The 20,659-nt window shown below is 44.0% G+C and overlaps 1 protein-coding gene across 2 annotated transcripts in view; it reads right to left on the reverse strand.

Annotated features, from left to right (window-relative positions):
• Nucleotides 1-20,659, reverse strand: part of LOC144770722 (uncharacterized) — a 71,252-nt gene that overhangs the window by 11,721 nt on the left and 38,872 nt on the right. For both annotated transcript variants that reach the window (XM_078655454.1, XM_078655453.1), the window contains one exon: nt 2,770-2,898. In XM_078655454.1, coding sequence (XP_078511580.1) covers nt 2,770-2,898 — 129 coding nt within the window. The remainder of the gene's footprint in view (nt 1-2,769; nt 2,899-20,659) is intronic.

Genomic DNA, 20,659 nt, shown 5'->3' on the forward strand with positions numbered 1-20,659 from the left:
AAGCTTTATTGACAAACACAGAGTACACAGTCAGCTATTTTGGGATTTAATAAAGGCCATTAAAATATTTTGAAATGCTTTATTGTATCATCACAAAGTTAATAGTGAGTCATTCCATGCCCTAATGCAATGTAAGATGGTACAACCCATATCTATTTAAGGGTGTGGCATTGATCCAATATGACATATTCCTGCTTTCATGAAATGCAATGACATTCTAACAAAGCCAGTAGGCCTTCTTTTTAATAGCTAACCCGCTCTTATTGTGTTTAGTGTATCTGAGGGGTGTTCTGCGCTTATAGGTTTCAGGGCTCGCTAGGGGTGTAAACTGCATAAATGAATAAGTAATACTGAGTAGTGTGTGCATAATAAAGTACATTTCCTTTTAATAGGAAAAAGCACTGAATGCACAATGATTTATTGGGTATTGTTTGTTGCGTGTCTTAGGACTGGGGTACTAGCCCACACCATCACCCCTGTGTAGGCTTTGGACTGCTCTACGTGTCCTGAGACAGCTAAGTGCTACTACAATGCGGCATGGCTCCGAGAAGAACCTGGTTTACTTCTGTTTTACATCTGAACGGTCCACATCCTTCGCAACTAATAACCCACTTTCATGTACAGTGATGACTCTTAACCATATTTAGTTTTGCTATGTTTATTAACATATAGATATGTTTTGGAGATTTGTTTCTCGCACTCTCAGGACCAGCCATGACGGATACACGTGTGTCCAATCTATGTGCTCTGTGAAGTATGTGGAGTACATTTTTCGAATGACTGAAACGTGTGAGGGAGAAAATCTGTTTTACATTCCATTCGCCTGATCCTACTTTTTGTGTAAAATAGATGCACAACAATGGGTTTATGTCGTAAAATGACTTTAAAAAAACTCTTGGTGAACGTTTTAAGCACCATCTAGTGCTGAGGTCAGCCTTTCAAAAACATTGAAGAATTTGCAAAAATGTTCATGGTACCCACAAACTAGGAAGACATGCAACTGCACATCCCATACACCCTGTGTCTGATTCACAAAAGCAATATTGAGTATGAGAAGTAGTACCAGAGCAGTACTCTTTTAAATGTTCTTACATGCCTCTCCGAATTGGTCCTGTAACGTCCAACTCCCAAGTAGTGCAAATGTAAAGAGAGCACAGTCCTTTCTATATGTACTAATTGTATAAGAATGTTACCTGAATATTTCCATTTTTATATGTTTTGGTGCATGTATTGTAGGATTAACACTTCATGAATTCCAAAGTTCGTTGGTGACTAGTCTCCAAGGGCCCGATTTATAGAACTAACTTAAGACAAAATCCTAAACTTACTACCATTTTGGTATTCACAGAATAGGAGTCCTAAAGTTAGGAGTCCTAACTATACTACTCCTAAATTGAGAAAAATCCTTACTTTAAGACTTCTGGTATTCACAGAAGGCATTTAGGAGTCCTAAAGTTAGGACTCCTAACTTCTGTGAATACCGAAATGAGTAAGTGCCTTCTGTGAATACCAAAATGAGTAATTGCCTTCTGTGAATACCAAAATGGTAGTAAGTTTAGGATTGTGTCTTAAGTTAGTTCTGTGAATCGGGCCCCAACATTCTAGCTTGAAATTCTGAAGGCACAAATGGTAGGAGGGGTTTCAGATCAGTGTAATCAGTAGGCTTCAGCGGTAAACATCCTCGAGGGGTGTTCATTGGCAGGAATCTTTTGTATTAAAAAAACTAAATAGGGTCATGTAGCAATGCAGGTGATTCTCTCTGACCACTGCACCAGTTGTAGAATGCAGCTGTTGTTAGGACATTCCCCAGGACACATTTTAGTTCCCAATCTTCTTGTGGTAATGAGAAAAGGAAGGTGATGACATTGGTCAGTGAGGCAGGAAACTGAAGAGACAATGGCCCACATGCATCAATATCGGCTTTTGCGACTTCTAAATTGCGAAAAATAGCGATTCTCAATTTAGAAATCGCAAAAGCCTATGCATGAATATTGTCGCATTTTTTTTGCAATTCGGTAAAAATCGCTATTTGTACCGAATTGCATAAAAAAAATGTAACTTTTCAATTGCAAATTCGCAATTTCAAATCGGAATTCATCAATGCATTTCAAGGGTGGAGAGGGGGGTCCAAATGACCCCCTCATGCACCCCTGAAATGTATATTTCGCATCATGTTTCACACACACATGTCCTAAGGACATGTGTGTCCGTAACATGAATGTTGAAAAAAATGCATTTTTAGCGTTTTAAACACTTTTTCCAAATTTACCGAGTAGTTCAACCACTCGGTAAATTTGACCCCCTAATTGCGATTTCAAAATTTTAAAAGTAATCATGCATTGCTTTCAAGAAATCGCACATTTGCGACTTCTTAAAAGCAATCGCAATTTTAGAACTCGCAAAAATGTTACGAATTCTAAAATTGCTTCATGCATCCCAAAAAGCACTTTTGGAATCGCAAACGGACGATTTTAAGGAATCGCACCGTTTGCGACTCCAAAAATGCTTGATGCATGTGGGCCATAGGTCTGGAATCCATATGGTAGTGAGCTGATAAAACTATACTTTACTGCAGTAAGAGCAGTAAAGTGATGTATAATGATATTTAAGGTCAGCAGAAGAGAGTTTGAGAGAGAAATTAAAAATCATAAACTGGTTCAATGTAGATAGCTGTAGTCATTTCACCCTTGCTAAGCTTTGTAAAAACTATTGCAAAAAGTTAAATCAGTTTATAACATAGAGGAATAATTTAAAATATGCCTCACTTACCAGAAGCAAAAACACAGATGACTGCGAACCATCCTATGGCGTATGTCCAGGAGAAATAATAACTATAGTTTTCTACGAACCCAATAAGTTGAACTGTTCCGGCAATCATCCCAGAAAACCCAAGAATACCTGTGAAGGAAAATAAGATGCACTTGGACACCACAGAATCATGACCAGTAAATAGACATGTTGCCAGTGACTCCAGGCGACTGTAAATATTTTGATAGCAGCCAGAACATGTGATAATCATGCGAATTTGGGTTACAGGCTATCATCCTTGAAGTGAAGCTATCTAGAGCAGAGATCTTCAAACTTTTTTTGCAATAAAATGTATTTATGTTCAATGAAAATCATCACAAGCTACTAACACAAATTATCAGTGCTATGACAGTAACCACTTTTGATTTTTTTTCATTATTGCGTGCAGGACCACCTCAGAGCATTAGGCAAGGTCACCAGCAATAATGTAAAATAATAAAAGGCTTTTCAATTTTAATTTTGAATTCCTTTACATGTCATAGCAGTCATATACAGAAATCTGGCTGGCACCTAGGAAAGAATGTTTATCAGAAAACTCCCCAATGTAGCATCAATTTACCAAACATCAGCTTATCAGATCTGAAAATACACATTTTAGAAAATTACGGGGCTCATTACAATGGCGGGCTATCACCGCCGGCCTGGCGGTGGCGATCCGCCCGCTATCGTAATGAAATTTAACTCCCGCTTTTCTGCCAGTAGCAATCGGCATGATTGCCCGGCGGAGCGGTCAGCATGCTCACAATGGCGACTGAGCCTAGCACCCTCCGCTGGCACAATTATGATGCCGGCGGAAGCCAGCCTTTCCGTGGTGGTTGTACCACCATTGAAAGACTGGCAAAGAATGTTTTCCGGGGCTCATTGGGGCCCCCCTTGTGTTGGGGGAGGTGTGGGTGCACTGAGGGAGGTACCCATGGTACCCACCTACATTTTACTTCACCAAGTGGCAGGCCCAGTGTAGTGCCTGCCGCGGAGTGCAGTGAAATGCACAACATGCTCTTTTCAACATCGCAGCGGTGCTGCCGTCAGCAGCCACCTCCACAATGTTAAAGGTGCGGAATCTGACCGCAGCGGTGGCGTCCCATCATAATTGACTGGGCGGACTGCTGCACGCATGGCTGTCGGACCCAATCACCGCTACAGTGGCGGGCAGATCAAATCCGCCCGCCATCGTAATGAGCCCTATAGTTTCCAAATTTGGAAACACACCTGATTCAGATAAACAAACATTTTAATTTACTATGTTGGGCTGCACATAGGGGAGCTACTCACGGGTAGCTGGGGAGCTACAAGAAGCTCACTAGCTACTCGTTGGAAAACCTTGACCTCAACACCTTGAACAACAAGCATTTGCAAAGCAATAGGTCTTGCATTTATTAGAGTTTAAGCTATTGACATTGTAAATGACAATGCCTTTAATTTATTAACAGTTAAATAAAAGGCATTGTCATTTACAATGCCAATACCTTAGTCATAGAAGAAGCAAGCAAATGAGAGTGGCAAAAATGGGTGGGCTCTCAGTTCACTATCACCTATTGGTATGTCCAAAAGACCCTTTGCCCCTACACACAGCTAAGAGATCTCTGTTTGGCGAGATTTAAAAAAACAGAAATGATAGCAGCCCGAAGGTTAAGAGGGGAAAAGTAAAGGAATTAAAAAAAACATTAAAAAGGAAACTAGGCATAAGAACGAAGTAGAGCTGAAAAAAAAGAAGAAAAATGCACCGACAATCAAAAGTGTATATGTAAGCAAGCAGAAGAAACATGGGCAGAACTGGTAGTGAACGTGAACCCTGCACCAATTAACATCGATGTAACGTTTAAAAAAAGGTCTAAAACTGTTTTTGTACCTTCTTGTTTTCATAATGCTTGCTGTCACCACATTGTTGCCCTTCAGAGCACTGTACAGCAAGCGATGGTATTATTTTTCTGAATGTTATACATTTTACCTGTTTCGGACTTGTCAAATACGGAGACTGCATTGCATGGGTTAAAACCTGCATCCTGGGGGTTATAGACCAATATCTGTACAGCAAGCGCTTTAACCCACTCAGGCATCTCTGCAGGGGAGGCCTTTAAACTGCAGTTCACATAAGTATGAACTTGGGGGCAGATTTACGTTTCCTGGCACATCCCTGCAAATCAGCAGGGATGCACCAAGAAACGTGCGACACGCAATGCCATTGTTTCACCGCATTTACAATGCAGCACGCCATAGCGCAAGGATGGGCAGATGCGTGTCGCATCTGCCGGCGTAAGGTTGGCTCATCTCCCTAGATGCGTCACGTTGTAAATCCCCCGCAGCATGGTGCTAGCTTTACGCCACCGCTGCCTCACAGAAGTGACGCAACAGTGTCGGAAAAGTGGCGCACGGGGCTTGTAAATCTGCCTCTCGGTGCTTAAACCCACGGCACTAGTTTATTAGCATATACTTTTGCCATTATTAACAAATTTGTTTCCGTACAACTGGATGTTCTCTCCGCGCTACAACTTCTCTTTAGCAGACTGATGTCTTATATTGTGGTTTTAAATGACAGAGGGCCTAGGAGAGGACATGGAGAGGGCATTGACCGTTCTGTAGGCGTATTATGAACAATCCTGTTGATCAATTGTAAATAGCCCTTGCAAACAGGCCGAATTACCAAACGATATCCCCCTTTAGGCGCTAGAACATGCGGAAGACCTTGCGCAAGTGGCGAGCCTAAATTTCGAAACAACCCGAAATAAGATGATTCTTTGACACAAAAGGTCTCTGTACCATGTAGTACTGTATACATACCATAAGGCCAAAGCGAATTCCCAGAATCCTCCACACCGCTCTAACCCTGTTGCTGCCTGCCCATCATTAGCCCCTTGCTGTCAACCATATGTCAGTATCAACATTTCCCTAATCTTGGTCACCATCTGAGCTTTAACGGCCCTCCAATGCCAAAGAGCTTTAAAAACAAGGGGGCAGATTTACAAGCCCCTTATGCCACTTTTGCATCATTTTTAACATGGGAAAAGTGACGTAAAAGTGGCATAAGGGGTTTGTAAATATGCCCCTAGCTGTTTTGGATGAAGAGCTTGCAGGTTAACAACAAGCATTTCCACTGACAAACCAAACCCCTGCCCCCTGACGAAGAGCTTTCAAACCAAGCTGTTTTAGGTGGTGCGCTTGAAGGATAACAACAAGCATTTCCACTGACAAATCGATTAATCCGTGACTTGCTCACTTCTACCGCGCTGATTAAAGGCGCCTGGATCATGGCAGTTTGCTGCGGAAATTAAAGTAAAGTTATGCATGTGTGCGCTTTAAAAACAAGAGGGCAGATTTACAAAGCCCTTGCGCCACTTTTGCATCACTTTTCCCATGTTAAAAGTGACGCAAAAGTGGCGCAAGGGGCTTGTAAATCTGCCCCAAGCTGTTTTGGGTTGTGCACGTGCAGGATAACAACACGCATTTACACTGACAAACAGATTTACCTGTGCCGTGCTGACTGCGGATCACTGACAGAATATCGACGGACAGAATATCGAGCTACAGGAATATTGAGTCTAGAATATTGATGGACAGAATATCGACAGCCTATCTCTACAATGCTAAGTACAAAAATATCAAAAACAAAATTTTATTGTTTAAAATATCGTTTTTTCTAAATGCCTTAAGAATAATATAAAATAATTAAATAATAAATATAATTAGTAAAAACATAGTTAGAATTATTTAAAAATGTTAAAAACAGATGAATGATAAATGTAATATAAAGAAAATTAAACATACATATTTTTTATATATATATTAACTTAATAATATTATTAAATAATGATTGTATTTAATTATAAAATGTTTGAAACATAAGTAAAGTTATAAATATATATATATATATATATATATATATATATATATATATATATATATATATATATATATATATATATATTACCTACTGGCGGTCGCCAGTAGGTATATATAGTTAGGATTTTTTCTCTATGGGTTTTTTGAAAATTCTATGTCTAATAACTTTGGCGTTTGTGGACGGAATTGGCTGAAATTTTCAGGAAAATGGCACATTTTGTTTCTGAGCAGCCCTTGAAAATTTGGGGGGGGTTCGTCCAGTGGGGGCCGAGAAAAAAGGGGGGTCCCAAAACGTGTTTTTAACATTGAGTTTTCCATAGGGCGGTTGGCCTCACTTTTAGCCCGAACGGCTGAATGGATTTGCACGAAACTTGGCAAAATTGTAGGGACTGGTAGCCCGATGTGCCTTTTGTAGGTCTCAATATATGTGCTCCAGTGGATTTTGAGAAATTAACGTTTAAAAAAAGATATATCTGTAACAGCGGACCGGGCAGCGCTCTGGTTCGCGGACTTTTCGCGCAACGGAGCTTTGTGAAGCGAAGCTGATTGGTTCTCCGGCGTCTGTCAACATTCCAAACAGTCCGTAGCGGCCGCCATCTTGTCTCTCGGTAGGATCGAGAGACAAGAGGAGGCCAAAGCGAAGGGGCAAATGACCATAAGGGGGCATAGTACATTGTCGCTCACCCCCTAGGTTTGATGTGGAGGTTTTAAAAGGGCCCCGCGGGGCAAAAAAAAATAAAAATAATAATAATCGAACAGCTGAATGGATTTGCACGAAACTTGGCAAAATTGTAGGGACTGGTAGCCCGATGTGCCTTTGCTAGATCTCAATATATGTGCTCCAGTGGATTTTGAGAAATTAACGTTCAAAAAAAGGTATATATCTGTAACAGCGCACCGCTTTGCGTACTTTTCGCGTTACGGAGCTTTGCGAAGCGAAGCTGATTGGCTCTCCGGTGTCTGTAAACATTCCAAACAGTCCGTAGCGGCCGCCATCTTGTCTCTCGGTAGGATCGAACAGCTGAATGGATTTGCACGAAACTTGGCAAAATTGTAGGGACTGGTAGCCCGATGTGCCTTTGCTAGGTCTCAATATATGTGCTTCAGTGCATTTTGAGAAATTAACGTTCAGAAACAAGATATATATCTGTAACAGCGCTCCGCTTCGCGGAGATAAAATTATATGTGTATTACCTAGCTGTTGCTAACACCAGTTAGCGACGGCTAGTAGAAGATAGCGACCATCTTGGGCCCCACTTTGCATGTGAGTGATATTTATCACTAATGACATGCAAAGTGGGCATGCCAAGATGTTAGCGACTGGAAACAGTCGCTAACATCGCTATCTCCTATTATCAACTTTTGGAAATATTCGAGATAAGGGCGAATATCTCTAAAAGCTACCACCTGCCCTGAGCAGTTCTTAGCCATGTTATCCAATGGGAGGTGGATAACATGGCTAAGAGCATTAGCTCGGTAATGCATGAATATCGCTGAGTTTTCAGCGATATTAATGCATTGCGGTCGTTTTTTATCGTATTTCCGATAAACCTTGATAATAGCAAGGTTTATCTGCGATAATTTCTGACGGTAAAAAAATCGTTGCTAAGCATCGTTAGGGATAAATATCGCTTAACTTTGGTAATATGCCCCAACGTCTGTTAACGTTCGATTCGAAGGAAATCAGGAAGTGTTGAAAAACATTGTCTGCGCCATCTTGTCTTTTTTCAAATGCCACACTTTTGTCGTGCACGGCAGCCATTTTAGATGCCTTGACCAGACCCACTCTGTGCACGCTGTCGATCCTTAGCATGGCTCCCCACCCTCGCAAACATCTCCCCCAGGCAGTGGTCACCCCCGCTCTCTGTCTTATGCATGGGTAATAAACCTCCCCCATCTGCGCTGCTGTTCCCTGAGAATCACACCCTGTGCCCGCCCGACACCTCCCTTTCGCCCTATTCACTACCGCACCCTCTGACACTCCTTTTCCTCTGTGTCCGATTGTCCAGGCTGGTCCTAGGGTATCAGCTAGCCCTGCAGATGTAGTTTATGGCCTTAGCTGTAAAGAATCACCCCTCTTCAAAGGAGTTATAGTAGATCAAGGCCCACACTCGATGAGATTCGTCACAGCAGAAGCGTTGCTATTATCTGAAAACCATCCTGTATTGTGATTGGGGAGGGGACCGAGCCTGAAGCGGAAGATTCCAGGGATGACTGTTTGTACATCAAAGTTTTTACAATTATGTGTCACATTAAAAATATATAGCACTCCGACAAAGTAGTAAGATTATAAAACTTTAATAATTTATAAATATATACAAGAAAACAAAAATAGTAATAACATATAAACATTTTTAGGGAAAAACAACGAAGTAGCGGTCGGCTGTGCGAATAGTCCCAACGCAGCACAACGTCCAGATTTCCGGCGTGGGGCGTCGCGGGGGGTGGGTCATCAGTAGCAAACTGTTGTGCGAATAGTTCCAAGGCAGCAGAACGCGTTGAAATCTAGATGACACGAAAGTGATGTCTAGTAAGTTGCCACCCAGCAAATAACGGCATGGGGCGTCGCGGGGGGTGGGTCATCAGTAGCAAACTGTTGCGCGAATAGTTCCAAGGCAGCAAAACGATGGCACCAAGGTGATGTCCAGTAAGTTGCCGCACTGGTTTTGGTATCCTACAATGCTGCTCCGAATAACGGCGTGGAGCGCCCCGGGGGAGGCGGCGTGAACGGGCCTCTCCAGGTGGAGTGTCATCTGTTGTAGTGGGGCGCCCCTTTACCGTTTCAGTTGCCATTCCGTCCGTTTTTGGTCCACTGTGTCAAAAGCCGCAATTCAGCTGAGTTGCGCCCACTCTTGCGGTGCAGCGATAGGCGGCTGTCACAGGACTCTCAAAATGGCGGCAGGCTGTTTCCTTTTTGGGCCTGGTCCACTGAAATGGCCCTGGGACACCTTGGAAATCGGACGCTTGTCTGCTAGGTCTTGGACCTCATTCTCGAAAGCGTCCCCTCCGCCTTGAGAATTCATCAAAAGTTTTGGGGGCTCCGACTCCTGCAGGCTTCTGGTGGGGAGCGGCTGCCATGATTGCTCGCGGAATGACCACGACTGAGCTACGAGATGGTGGTGCTTTCATGCTGACGCCAGCTTCAGTCTGAAACATCCAGAAACAAGGTGGGGCTTTCATCGTTTGGGGAAAAAAAAAAGTTTTCATCCTATGAAAAGTGTTGTTTTTAGGTCACATGATCAAGCCTTCCATCATTAGGAAACCAAAAGTAAAATGAACCAATGAAAAGTTTTATAAACAAGTCACATGACCTGTTATGCGGCATAGGGTGTAAAATTAGGAGAAAATACGTTGGCACGTGAGGCGGCGTCAGTAGCGGACCGATGTGCGAATAGGCCGAAGGCAACACAACGCGCCAAGATCTGGATGGCACCGAGGTGGTGTCCAGCAAGTTGCAGCACTGGTGTGGCCATCCTACAATGCTGAAAGTCGGCGTGGGGCGCCCCGTTGGCCTGTGAGTTTGCGTCAGTAGCGGACCGATGTGCAAATAGGCCGAAGGCAGCACAACGCGCCAAGATCCGGATGGCACCGAGGTGGTGTCTAGTAAGTTGTCGCACTGGTGTGGCCATCCAACAATGCTGAAAGTCGGCGTGGGGCGCCCCGTTGGCCTGTGAGTTTGCGTCAGTAGCGGACCGATGTGCGAATAGGCCGAAGGCAGCACAACGCGCCAAGATCCGGATGGCACCGAGGTGGTGTCTAGTAAGTTGCCGCACTGGTGTGGCCATCCTACAATGCTGAAAGTCGGCGTGGGGCGCCCCGTTGGCCTGTGAGTTTGCGTCAGTAGCGGACCGATGTGCGAATAGGTCGAAGGCAGCACAACGCGCCAAGATCCGGATGGCACCGAGGTGGTGTCTAGTAAGTTGTCGCACTTCTGTGGCCATCCTACAATGTTGAAAGTCGGCGTGGGGCGCCCCGTTGGCCTGTGAGATGGCGTCAGTAGCGGACCGATGTGCGAATGGGGCCAAAGGCAGCGCAACAATATTTTCTGATTTGAATACACCACAAGGCGCTGAGATGCCAAGATCCGGATGGCACCGAGGTGGTGTCTAGCAAGTTGTGGCACTGGTGTGGCCATCGTACAATGGTAAAAGTCGGCGTGGGGCGCCCTGTTGGCCTGTGAGATGGTGTCAGTAGCGGACTGATGTGTGAATGGGGCCAAAGGCAGCGCAACAATATTTTCTACTATATTTTCGGAGTAGAAGACACCACAAGGCGCTGAGATGCCAAGATCCGGATGGCACCGAGGTGATGTGTAAGTTGCGGACGGATGTGCGAATGGGGCCAAAGGCAGCTCAACAATATTTTCTGAAGAGAATACACCACAAGGCGCTGAGATGCCAAGATCCGGATGGCACCGAGGTGATGTCTAAGTTGCGGACCGATGTGCGAATGGGGCCAAAGGTAGCGTAACAAGATTTTCTGTATGGAAGATACCACTAGGCGTTGAGATGCCAAGATTCGGATGGCACCGAGGTGATGTCTAGGAAGTTGTGCCACTGGTGTGGCCATCGTACAATGGTAAAAGTCGGCGTGGGGCGCCCTATTGGCCTGTGAGATGGTGTCAGTAGCGGACTGATGTGCGAATGGGGCCAAAGGCAGCGCAACAATATTTTCTGACTGACACCACAAGGCGCTGAGATGCCAAGATCCGGATGGCATCGAGGTGATGTCTAAGTTGCGGACTGATGTGCGAATGGGGCCAAAGGCAGCGTAACAATATTTTCTGTATGGAAGATACCACTAGGCGTTGAGATGCCAAGATTCGGATGGCACCGAGGTGATGTCTAGCAAGTTGGTGTGGTCATCCTACAATGCTGAAACTCGGCGTGGGTCACCCCATTAGCCTGTGAGATGGCGTCAGTAGCGGACCGATGTGCGAATAGGCCGAAGGCAGCACAACGCGCCAAGATCCGGATGTCACCGTGGTGGTTTCATAGTTGAGAGGCACTTCATCTGCAGTGGGGCGCCGAGATCCGGATGGCACCGAGGTGATGTCTAGCAAGTTGCTGTACTTGTGTGGTCATCCTACAATGCTGAAACTCGGCGTGGGTCACCCCATTAGCCTGTGAGATAGCTGTTCTTTGGATTTGGGCCTGGTCCACTAAAATGGCCCTGGGACACCTAAGAACTCGAACGCTCGATTTTTTTTTCCTTTCCTGTACATGCAAAAAAAGGTAAATGCCCGGTATGTTACACGCTTCATCTGCCACGATGAACTCTCCAGAGGAACCGAAAAAATATATAGTTGTGGTAACTATACCATGCATCGTCATATGGAGAGGTGGCACCAATTAATTATAGTGCTGCATAAAAGAGAGATTTGGAGGAGAACCCCTGACCTGCTAGTACATTCATCAAAGAAGTGGCACTGAGAGCTTCAGAGGCAAGGGAAACGGTCCCAAATATTTAGAAGAACTTTGGAAAGATTAAAATGACATGTTTAGATTGTGGTAAATTAATTTCATGTGGGCAGATGAGTGTTACTCTAATAAATACAGCATATGAACATCATCATAGTCGATGGTTGGTAGAGACATTTTGACTATATCCTGGACCTGCCCGTCCTCGCCCAAAATGGCGCCGGAATAAATGGGACTCGTAACTCCTTGTTGTGTACTGGTTGCAGAACCTTGAAATCACGAGATACGTATGCAGTTTTGAAGCACATGGCGGGCGGGGACGAGAATTGATTGAATATTTCGACATCCCTATTGATATTAAGTTCTGATGTGTTATTGATTACTGTACTGTTGAAAATTCGAATTAACGTCACCCATGGTACTTGCCCGCAAATGTATATCTAGATAATTTTATTGTAACTGGCCCTGTCGTATTTTAATTATAAAATGTACGTCCACCGATTCCGTAACTGTTAGACACCTTAGTTTTTGCAACCTAATGGCCCGCCCGTTACGTTCCTCTACAGTGTAAATGTCTATTCATCATATACGATTACAGTTTGCTCCGTGGCAGGCCCACGTGGTTATAGGCTCGTATTTGTATAATGAAATTTTCACAATAAAGGTTTTTAAAAGAAAACATGGTAGTAGTGTATACATTGGTAAAGTTTTTAATAATAGTCACTGTTTTAGAATCATTAAAAGGCAAGTGAAATAAAGCAGACCAATTACATGAAGGGTAAAAGGTATAATACGAAGGAACGCAGTAAAGATAAATGGTCAAGGGCTGTTGTGTTTTCTATTCCTGCAACATAAAGTGATCGATAAGAATCTCATATTCAGGCGTATCGGCGACTAAGACAGCAGGTCGACCCTCTTTTGCTCAACGGCTCCGTCATGGGACGAAGAAACGCTCTTTTTCTCGAAAAAAGAATATATTTTACTTGCAGGACAGTTGTAAAATTTCCGGGAAAGTACATTAGCCTGGAACATTATAACATATATTTAAGAGAAAATAATGTTCGGAAGTAATTAAAAGCGTAATTTTTAGGTGATATGACCAAGGCTTTCATCATTAGAATAAGAAAAGTAAAATGAACCAATGAAAAGTTTTATTAACAAGTCACATGACTTGTTATGCTTACGTTACGCGCTGCGCGCCCCGGATGACTTCCGGATGCGCTAACGCGGCGCGTCATATGACGCATTACGCGACAACGCAGGTCCAGAATATAGTCAAAATGTCTCCACCAACCAGCGGTCGAAACACAACCCCTTTCAGCAGGCTAAATAGTTCTGTTAAATGACAACAGAAAGGACAGGCAACAAGAACCATCAGTCAAAGAGGGGAGGGCTAGTTCTTCTCTACCGGGTTACATTGGGGCGCTACCGGAACTGATCGAATTGGTAGTCTACAGTGTTTCTGGATGTTTCAGACCGAAGCTGGGGTTAGCATGAGAGCAGCACCATTTCGTAGCTCCGTTGTGGCCATTCCGCAACCAATCATGGCAGCCGCTCTTTATCGTTATTTTGGGCGGGGTGGGTGGCGGAGCCGAGCTGTTTTGCAGCCATCATTGTGTGGAGTTCAGTTCATCTCACTAGTTTTGTATTTGTCATGAGGGGTTGTTCCTAATGTTTCTATTTTAGCGAGGTCAAAAAGAGATCCCATTAGTGGCCTACTGATTTTGCTCGATTCCTTTTCTTTTTTTTTACACGATTTTTCGTTATCTGCAAAGACTAAACAGAGTATTGCGACTCTGTGTTTGTTTGTAAATAGAGAATGAACCAAAGAGAACTAATTCTAAAACAGTAAATACTTGGATAACAATCAATCAAATGGAGAGAGAAGCAGGCACGACGGATTACAACGGGGGCAAAGGCCTGCGTTAACTACCTTTCACTATCTGCAAAGAGAGAGTACTCCTAATAGAAATGAGGGGGGGGGGCACCATTCAAAGCAGATCAGTGTGCATAAACACGAAAATGTTTTCACTTACCACGTACTTGACATTCGACAGCTTATGATATTTGCTATTAAAAAACCATTGAAATTCACTGAAAAAACCATAGGTTATAGACCATATATAGTTAGGAATTAGCATTTACAAAACCTTGAAAATTCACTGAAAAAACCATAGGTTATACACCATATATAGTTAGGAATTAGCATTTAAAAAACCTTATTTTACTCACACAAAACCATTGAAATTCCATATATAGTTAGTTGCACTAACTATATATCGCGCACCTGCAATCCACTGCTGATCATGTCACATATTACATCATTCATGACATGGTCAGTGACATCACTGATGACATCTCAAATGACATCACTGATGACATCACTGATGACATCTCATTTGACATCATTCTTGTGCTAATACGATAAACCTCTTCAGACTCTAATATAACCTTAGATACACTCAGTGTATACAGACACTCACACACTGCCACTCATCCATGGAGTTACTCACACACCCAGTCAGTCATGCAAAGAAACAATCTCATCTCCATTTCTTCAACTATACAGTTAAACACACCTTACTTATTGAAACATATACTAACACATATTTACTCTCTTATACAATCCCTGATACAAGTTCACAATGATCGATACAACCACTCACTCATTCGGTGGCTCTCATGCACAGTTATTTATATATGCCAACTCTCACATGTACTGTGTTTTACATATGTACTTACTATGACATGTAGCATTGAGATATCCATTCACTCATCAATACACTCATGCACACAGTCAACTGCCCATGTAGCTGTTTCCACATGCACTCTTGAACTCATACACCTAGTGAATAAACTGTTCACACATCTATGCATAGAGTCACACACCTTCCAGCCACCCCCACACAAACTCAATCTCCCATAGAAATACCTGGGCAACCAATTAATAACACATATAGCCTCTCGTATAGCTAATGATCAACACATGCAGCAGTTTACAGAACAACAGACATAATGATGCACAAATTAAGACAGTTTAGTCACTAACCCATGCATTCAGTGAGACACATTTAATCACTCACTCATACAGTCAGTCACGCACCTACTAAATCCTTCATCCAGACACTTATACATCCACTCATTCTTCAATATGTAAGACATATTTTAACTTTACAGAAACATACAGTCACTGGATGTTGTCATCAGTGATGTCATCAGTGATGTCATTTGAGATGTCATCAGTGATGTCATCAGTGATGTCACTGACCATGTCATGAATGATGTAATATGTGACATGATCAGCAGTGGATTGCAGGTGCGCGATATATAGTTAGTGCAACTAACTATATATGGAATTTCAATGGTTTTGTGTGAGTAAAATAAGGTTTTTTAAATGCTAATTCCTAACTATATATGGTGTATAACCTATGGTTTTTTCAGTGAATTTTCAAGGTTTTGTAAATGCTAATTCCTAACTATATATGGTCTATAACCTATGGTTTTTTCAGTGAATATATATATATATATATATATATATATATATATATGTTCCAAGTTGCCCCTGGGCTTAAAGATGCGACTCCACAGCACAAACTTTTTATTTTCAAAACCGGCACAGAGGATTCAAAATTGAGAACCGGAGCATTTTCCTGAAGCTCACCGGAGAGCCACAGATACTGATAAGTACTTTGGGGTTTAAATTGTTGGCATGTACACGGCCCTACTGAAAGGTGTAATTTATGACTACAACACCCAGCATTCCACGAACTAGAGGGTGTGTTTATAAAGGGAAAATGAGTTGCAGTCTACTCCGTGACTTGGCCTATCCCCGCCCTATGATTAAGATGCAGGAGCATTGAAACGCGTTAGGGTTCTTTAACTGATTGGGAAAGTGAGCTGGTTTTGAAAGTTTGTACTATCCTGCTGTGGAGTCGCATCTTTAAGTCCAGGGGCAACTTGGAACACATATATATATATATATACACATAAACCTGTAATATAAATATAATATATATATATATATAATAAATTAAAATATTAAAATGTATATTTATTTAAAAACATATTTTACACTACATTAACTATAAAAGTAGGGAAATGTTGAATATTATAGGGGATAAATTACTATTCCCACTACAGAAAGTGCAACAGGAGAAGGTATTGGATAGTGGAGGGGAATAATTTCCTATTCCCACTCCAGTGAGCGCAACAGTAGGGAAAGTGTTGGATAGCGGGAGGGTAAAAATTAATATTCCCACTCCTACAAGTGTAACACTAGGGAAAGTGTTGGATATCGGGGGTTACATTTACTATTCCCACTCCAGTGAGTGCAACAGTAGGGAAAGTGTTGGATAACAGGTATGTAGAAATTACTATTCCCACTCCAGTGAGTGCAGCAGTAAATTGATATGTATGTAATTTGGTGCAACTCCAGATTGGATAATGGGGTACCCTTATCAGTCCCTAGTATATGGTACGCATGTACCCAGGCAGGGAATAGGTACTCCAGATGACTCCCATGAGCTGAAGCATGTATTATGTCACCACTGAGAGGCCGTGCAAAATAGAAACACAGGTTTGCTACTGCAGCCTGTGTAAGCTGGTGCTTGCACCACTTATGAGAGATATAGGTATATTTATATATATATATATCACTACACTTAAAACCTTATGTCACCTCTGTAGCAGGCCTTATCAATCCTGAAGGCAGGGTGCTGGGTTTTATGTGAGAGGGTGCTCCTGCATGAGCAGGGCCCATCTGCAGTCTTCGGAGACCATTTTCCCGGGCTGTACGTGATACTACCAGACATATAGGTAGAGAGAGGTGCATTATAACCGTGTGATAAATGCTATCTCGAAAACGCCTGCAACTAAGTTTGTTGTGTTTGGTGTCCAACACCTTGGAATCATACATCCACATGATTGTTCCCCTCAGAACCGAGGTTCTGGGGTACCTAAGTCTACCGGTACCAACTTTCTCGAGCCTTACAGCACAAAATGGATGCTGCCAGCCACAGATACAAGTCTGCCCTCCTGCTGCTGAGCCAAGCTCAAGCAGGGAAAGGCAGCACAATAGGCATCCTGTCACAGGGAGGTGTGATCACCTCCCAGACGGGATTTTGTGTATTGGGACTGAGTGCCAGAAAGTCTGGTTCAGGGGCACATTTGGTGTCCCTGTGCATAGTCCAGCTCAAACCAGTTCTGGGAGCCATTTGCTCCTGCTGTGGTGCAAACTGGACAAAGGACACAGGAGTAGCCTCTCCCTGTCCTGTCCCTCCCGTAGGAGGGTCCCTAGAAGGGAGGGTCACTAGAATCTGTCCAACCCTCTCTTGTGTGTATAAAATGGGTTACCTGGCTACAGGACATTAGATTTTACGTGAATAAGATTCTGCAAGAAGATACCACTACACTTCGACCATCTGGACATGCTGTACTTCGCTGGACCACCCTTGAGCTCGACTTTGTCTTCCCTGGCCATGCCCGGTCTCGCCACTGTCCGTGATTGTTATAACGGGGAGGGTTCAAATCCCCACCCATTACCACCAAAGTTAGAATTGGGGGTCTTTAGTTGGCTGAGGTAGGTACCTTAGTCTAAATAGGAACCCTTGCTTCTAAGTCAGGGAAAGGAAGGACACTTTCTCAGATAGCCCCTGCTCACCCCCTTGGTAGCTTGGCAAAAGCAGCCAGGCTTATCTCCAAGGCAAATGTGTAAAGTATTTGCAGTCCCGCTCTCAGTAACCCAATGATGACACCAAAAATGGACTTCACATGAGTTTCATAAAAAAACAAGTATATGTTTATATAAATAAATATACGATGAGACCACACGATAAAAATCCATCATATGCGTATTCATAATATTTCACCTGGCTGGTTATTAGGCCAGCAAGCCCGTGTAGGTTCTTGCAGTATTAATGAGCAATTCTCGATGATCCAATGCAGTCCTGATGCAATGCTATGCAGTTCGTAATGCAAGAATCAGGCACTTTGCAATGTAAAAATAATGCAGTTCATTATGAAACAATCTGGCAGTTCGTAATGCCAAAAAAATACAATTCGTAATGCAACAATCAGGCAGTGCGTAATGCAAAAAGAATGCAATTAGTAATGCAACAATCAGGCAGTTCGTTATGCAAAAATAATGCAACAATCAGGCAGTTTGTAATGCCAAAATAATGTACTGCGTAATGCATCGATCAGGCAGCTCGTAATGCTAAAATAATGTACTGCGTAATTCAACAATCAGGCAGTTCGTAATGCCAAAATAATGTACTCTGGCACCGATCGCGGTGCTCTGGACGGTCTCTATGCTACTTCTGACTCTCGGTCATCCAGTTCCAAAATATGCCTCAACACGGGCTATAATGGAAAACAAAGTGTAGCTCCACACTCCGGCCCCGGTACTGCCACTCCTCAGCAAGTATGAGCCACAATAAGGACATCAGTGGAGGCTCGCACCGCAAAGTGGTAAAGGCCGAGGGCGTTTAACTTGTAGCCTGCACCCCGCCCCAGGCGCGACACATGCACGCTCGCTGAGCATTACCTGGGGGGTGCGATCTTACTCTCCTCTCCTCGCAACTTGAGCCTCCGCTGTGACTTAGTTGATCTTGGGCAGTGGAACATGGGCCCCCCCCTCACCCCCTTCGATGGGGATGGTTTGAGGTCCCTCCTTGGCAAAGGCAGGCTCGGGTCGGCGGCACAGCTCCTTTGGGGATGTCAGCCCCGGCCGATGGCGATGACGTAGGTCTCAGGCTGCAACAGGGCACACGCACACAGTGTCGCTGAGACTCACTTGAGCTTCGAGTGTACATTGTCACATGACAATCCTCACAAAGGTCTTAGGCTGCACAAAGCATACGCACACAGCATCGCTGAGACTCACTTGGACTCTGGGTGCACACGATCACGGGGCAGTTCTTACAAAGGTTTCAGGCTGCAAAAAGCACACACACACAGCGTCTCTGAGACACACCTGGAAACATTTATGTTCCTGAGTTTCTGCAACAGGGAGCCAGCTCTCCTCCAGCCCTTGGGGACAAGTTACTTCAGGACACAGCACACAGCAAAGTCCTTTCAAGCAGGGGGACCCAGCACACAGCAAAGTCCCTTAGCCTCTCCTTGGTTAAATAAGCAAACTGCAGGCCAGCCCCTGAACACACAGCAAGGGTCAGTCCTTTCCATCAGTCTCTACAGCTGTTTCTTCCTTGGCAGAGGTTCCTCTTGACCATGAAGTAGTTTCAATCCTTTACAGCCTTGACTCCTCCCAACATGGATTCAGGAGGGAACATAGCACGGAGTCGGCCCTCACCATCGTGTTGGATAACATCCGCACACGTGTTGATGGGGGCCAAACTTCCCTCCTGATCCTCCTGGATCTGACGGCGGCTTTCGATACCCTGTCTCCCTCAGTATTAACAGCTCGGCTGGGGGAGATTGGGATTCGGGGAGCAGCCTTAGATTTACTCACTTCTTTCCTCAACCATCGAGTGCAAAGAGTGAAGTTGGGGGAGTTCCTATCTCCATCCCTGCCTGTGCAATGTGGGGTCCCCCAGGGGTCGGTTTTAAGTCCGACCCTATTTAACATCTATGTGACCCCACTTGCCAGGCTAGTTAGATCTTACGGGATGGAGATAGTATCCTATGCAGATGACACCCAGATCCTCGTCTCTCTCTCTCAGTCAGACACCCCGACTTCCTCTAATTTTAGATCTTGTATGGAGGCAGTCGGGAAATGGATGATTTACAATTCATTAAAATTGAATGGAGAAAAGATGGAGGTGATGGTGTTCGGAGGGAAAGAGGACGTATGGTCATCTGCCTGGTGGCCAGACTCATTAGGAGCCTGCCCCATTCCTACCTCCACTGCAAAAAATGTAGGGGTTATGATTGATTCCTCCCTAAATCTGGAAAAACAGGTCAATAGAACCATTTCCACCTGCTGGGGCATTATCCACATTCTTAGGAGGATCAGACACTACCTGTCACTACAGGCAAGGAAACAGCTGGCAGTGGCCCTCATTGGCTCACGACTGGACTACTGCAATGCGCTGTATGCGGGACTGAATAAAAGTTCACTGCAGCGCCTGCAAGTAGTCCAGAACGCTGCTGCCAGGTTTGTCCTGGACCTCCCCAAACGTGCCTCAGCTACAGCAGCTAGAAAGCTGCTGCATTGGCTTCCCGTGGAATACCGTATTCATTATAAGACCCTGTGTATGACCTACAGGGCACTGGCTAAAAACAGTGCCACGGGTGTAGGATCCATCTTGTCCCGCCATACTCCTGTCAGGAACTTGCGCTCTTCGAGCAAACTTCTTCTGTCAGTTCCTCGTTTTAGGAGGGCTAAATGGGGGGTAGGGCTTTTTCCACCTTGGCGCCTAAATGGTGGAACTCCCTCCCCTTGGATCTAAGATCTCTACCCACTCTCCAGTCCTTCAGAAGTGCCCTGAAGACCCATCTATTTGTGCAGGCCTATCTGTAATGGTGATATGCCCAGGTTTATGATATTTTTGTTAGGCGCCTTGACACCTTCGGGTTACTGTATGCTCATTATAAATTTTATTCAATTCAATTCAATTCAATTCAATTCAATCAGT

This window comes from Lissotriton helveticus, chromosome 7 (assembly GCF_964261635.1).
Source record: "Lissotriton helveticus chromosome 7, aLisHel1.1, whole genome shotgun sequence".
Classification (NCBI taxonomy): Eukaryota; Metazoa; Chordata; class Amphibia; order Caudata; family Salamandridae; genus Lissotriton; species Lissotriton helveticus.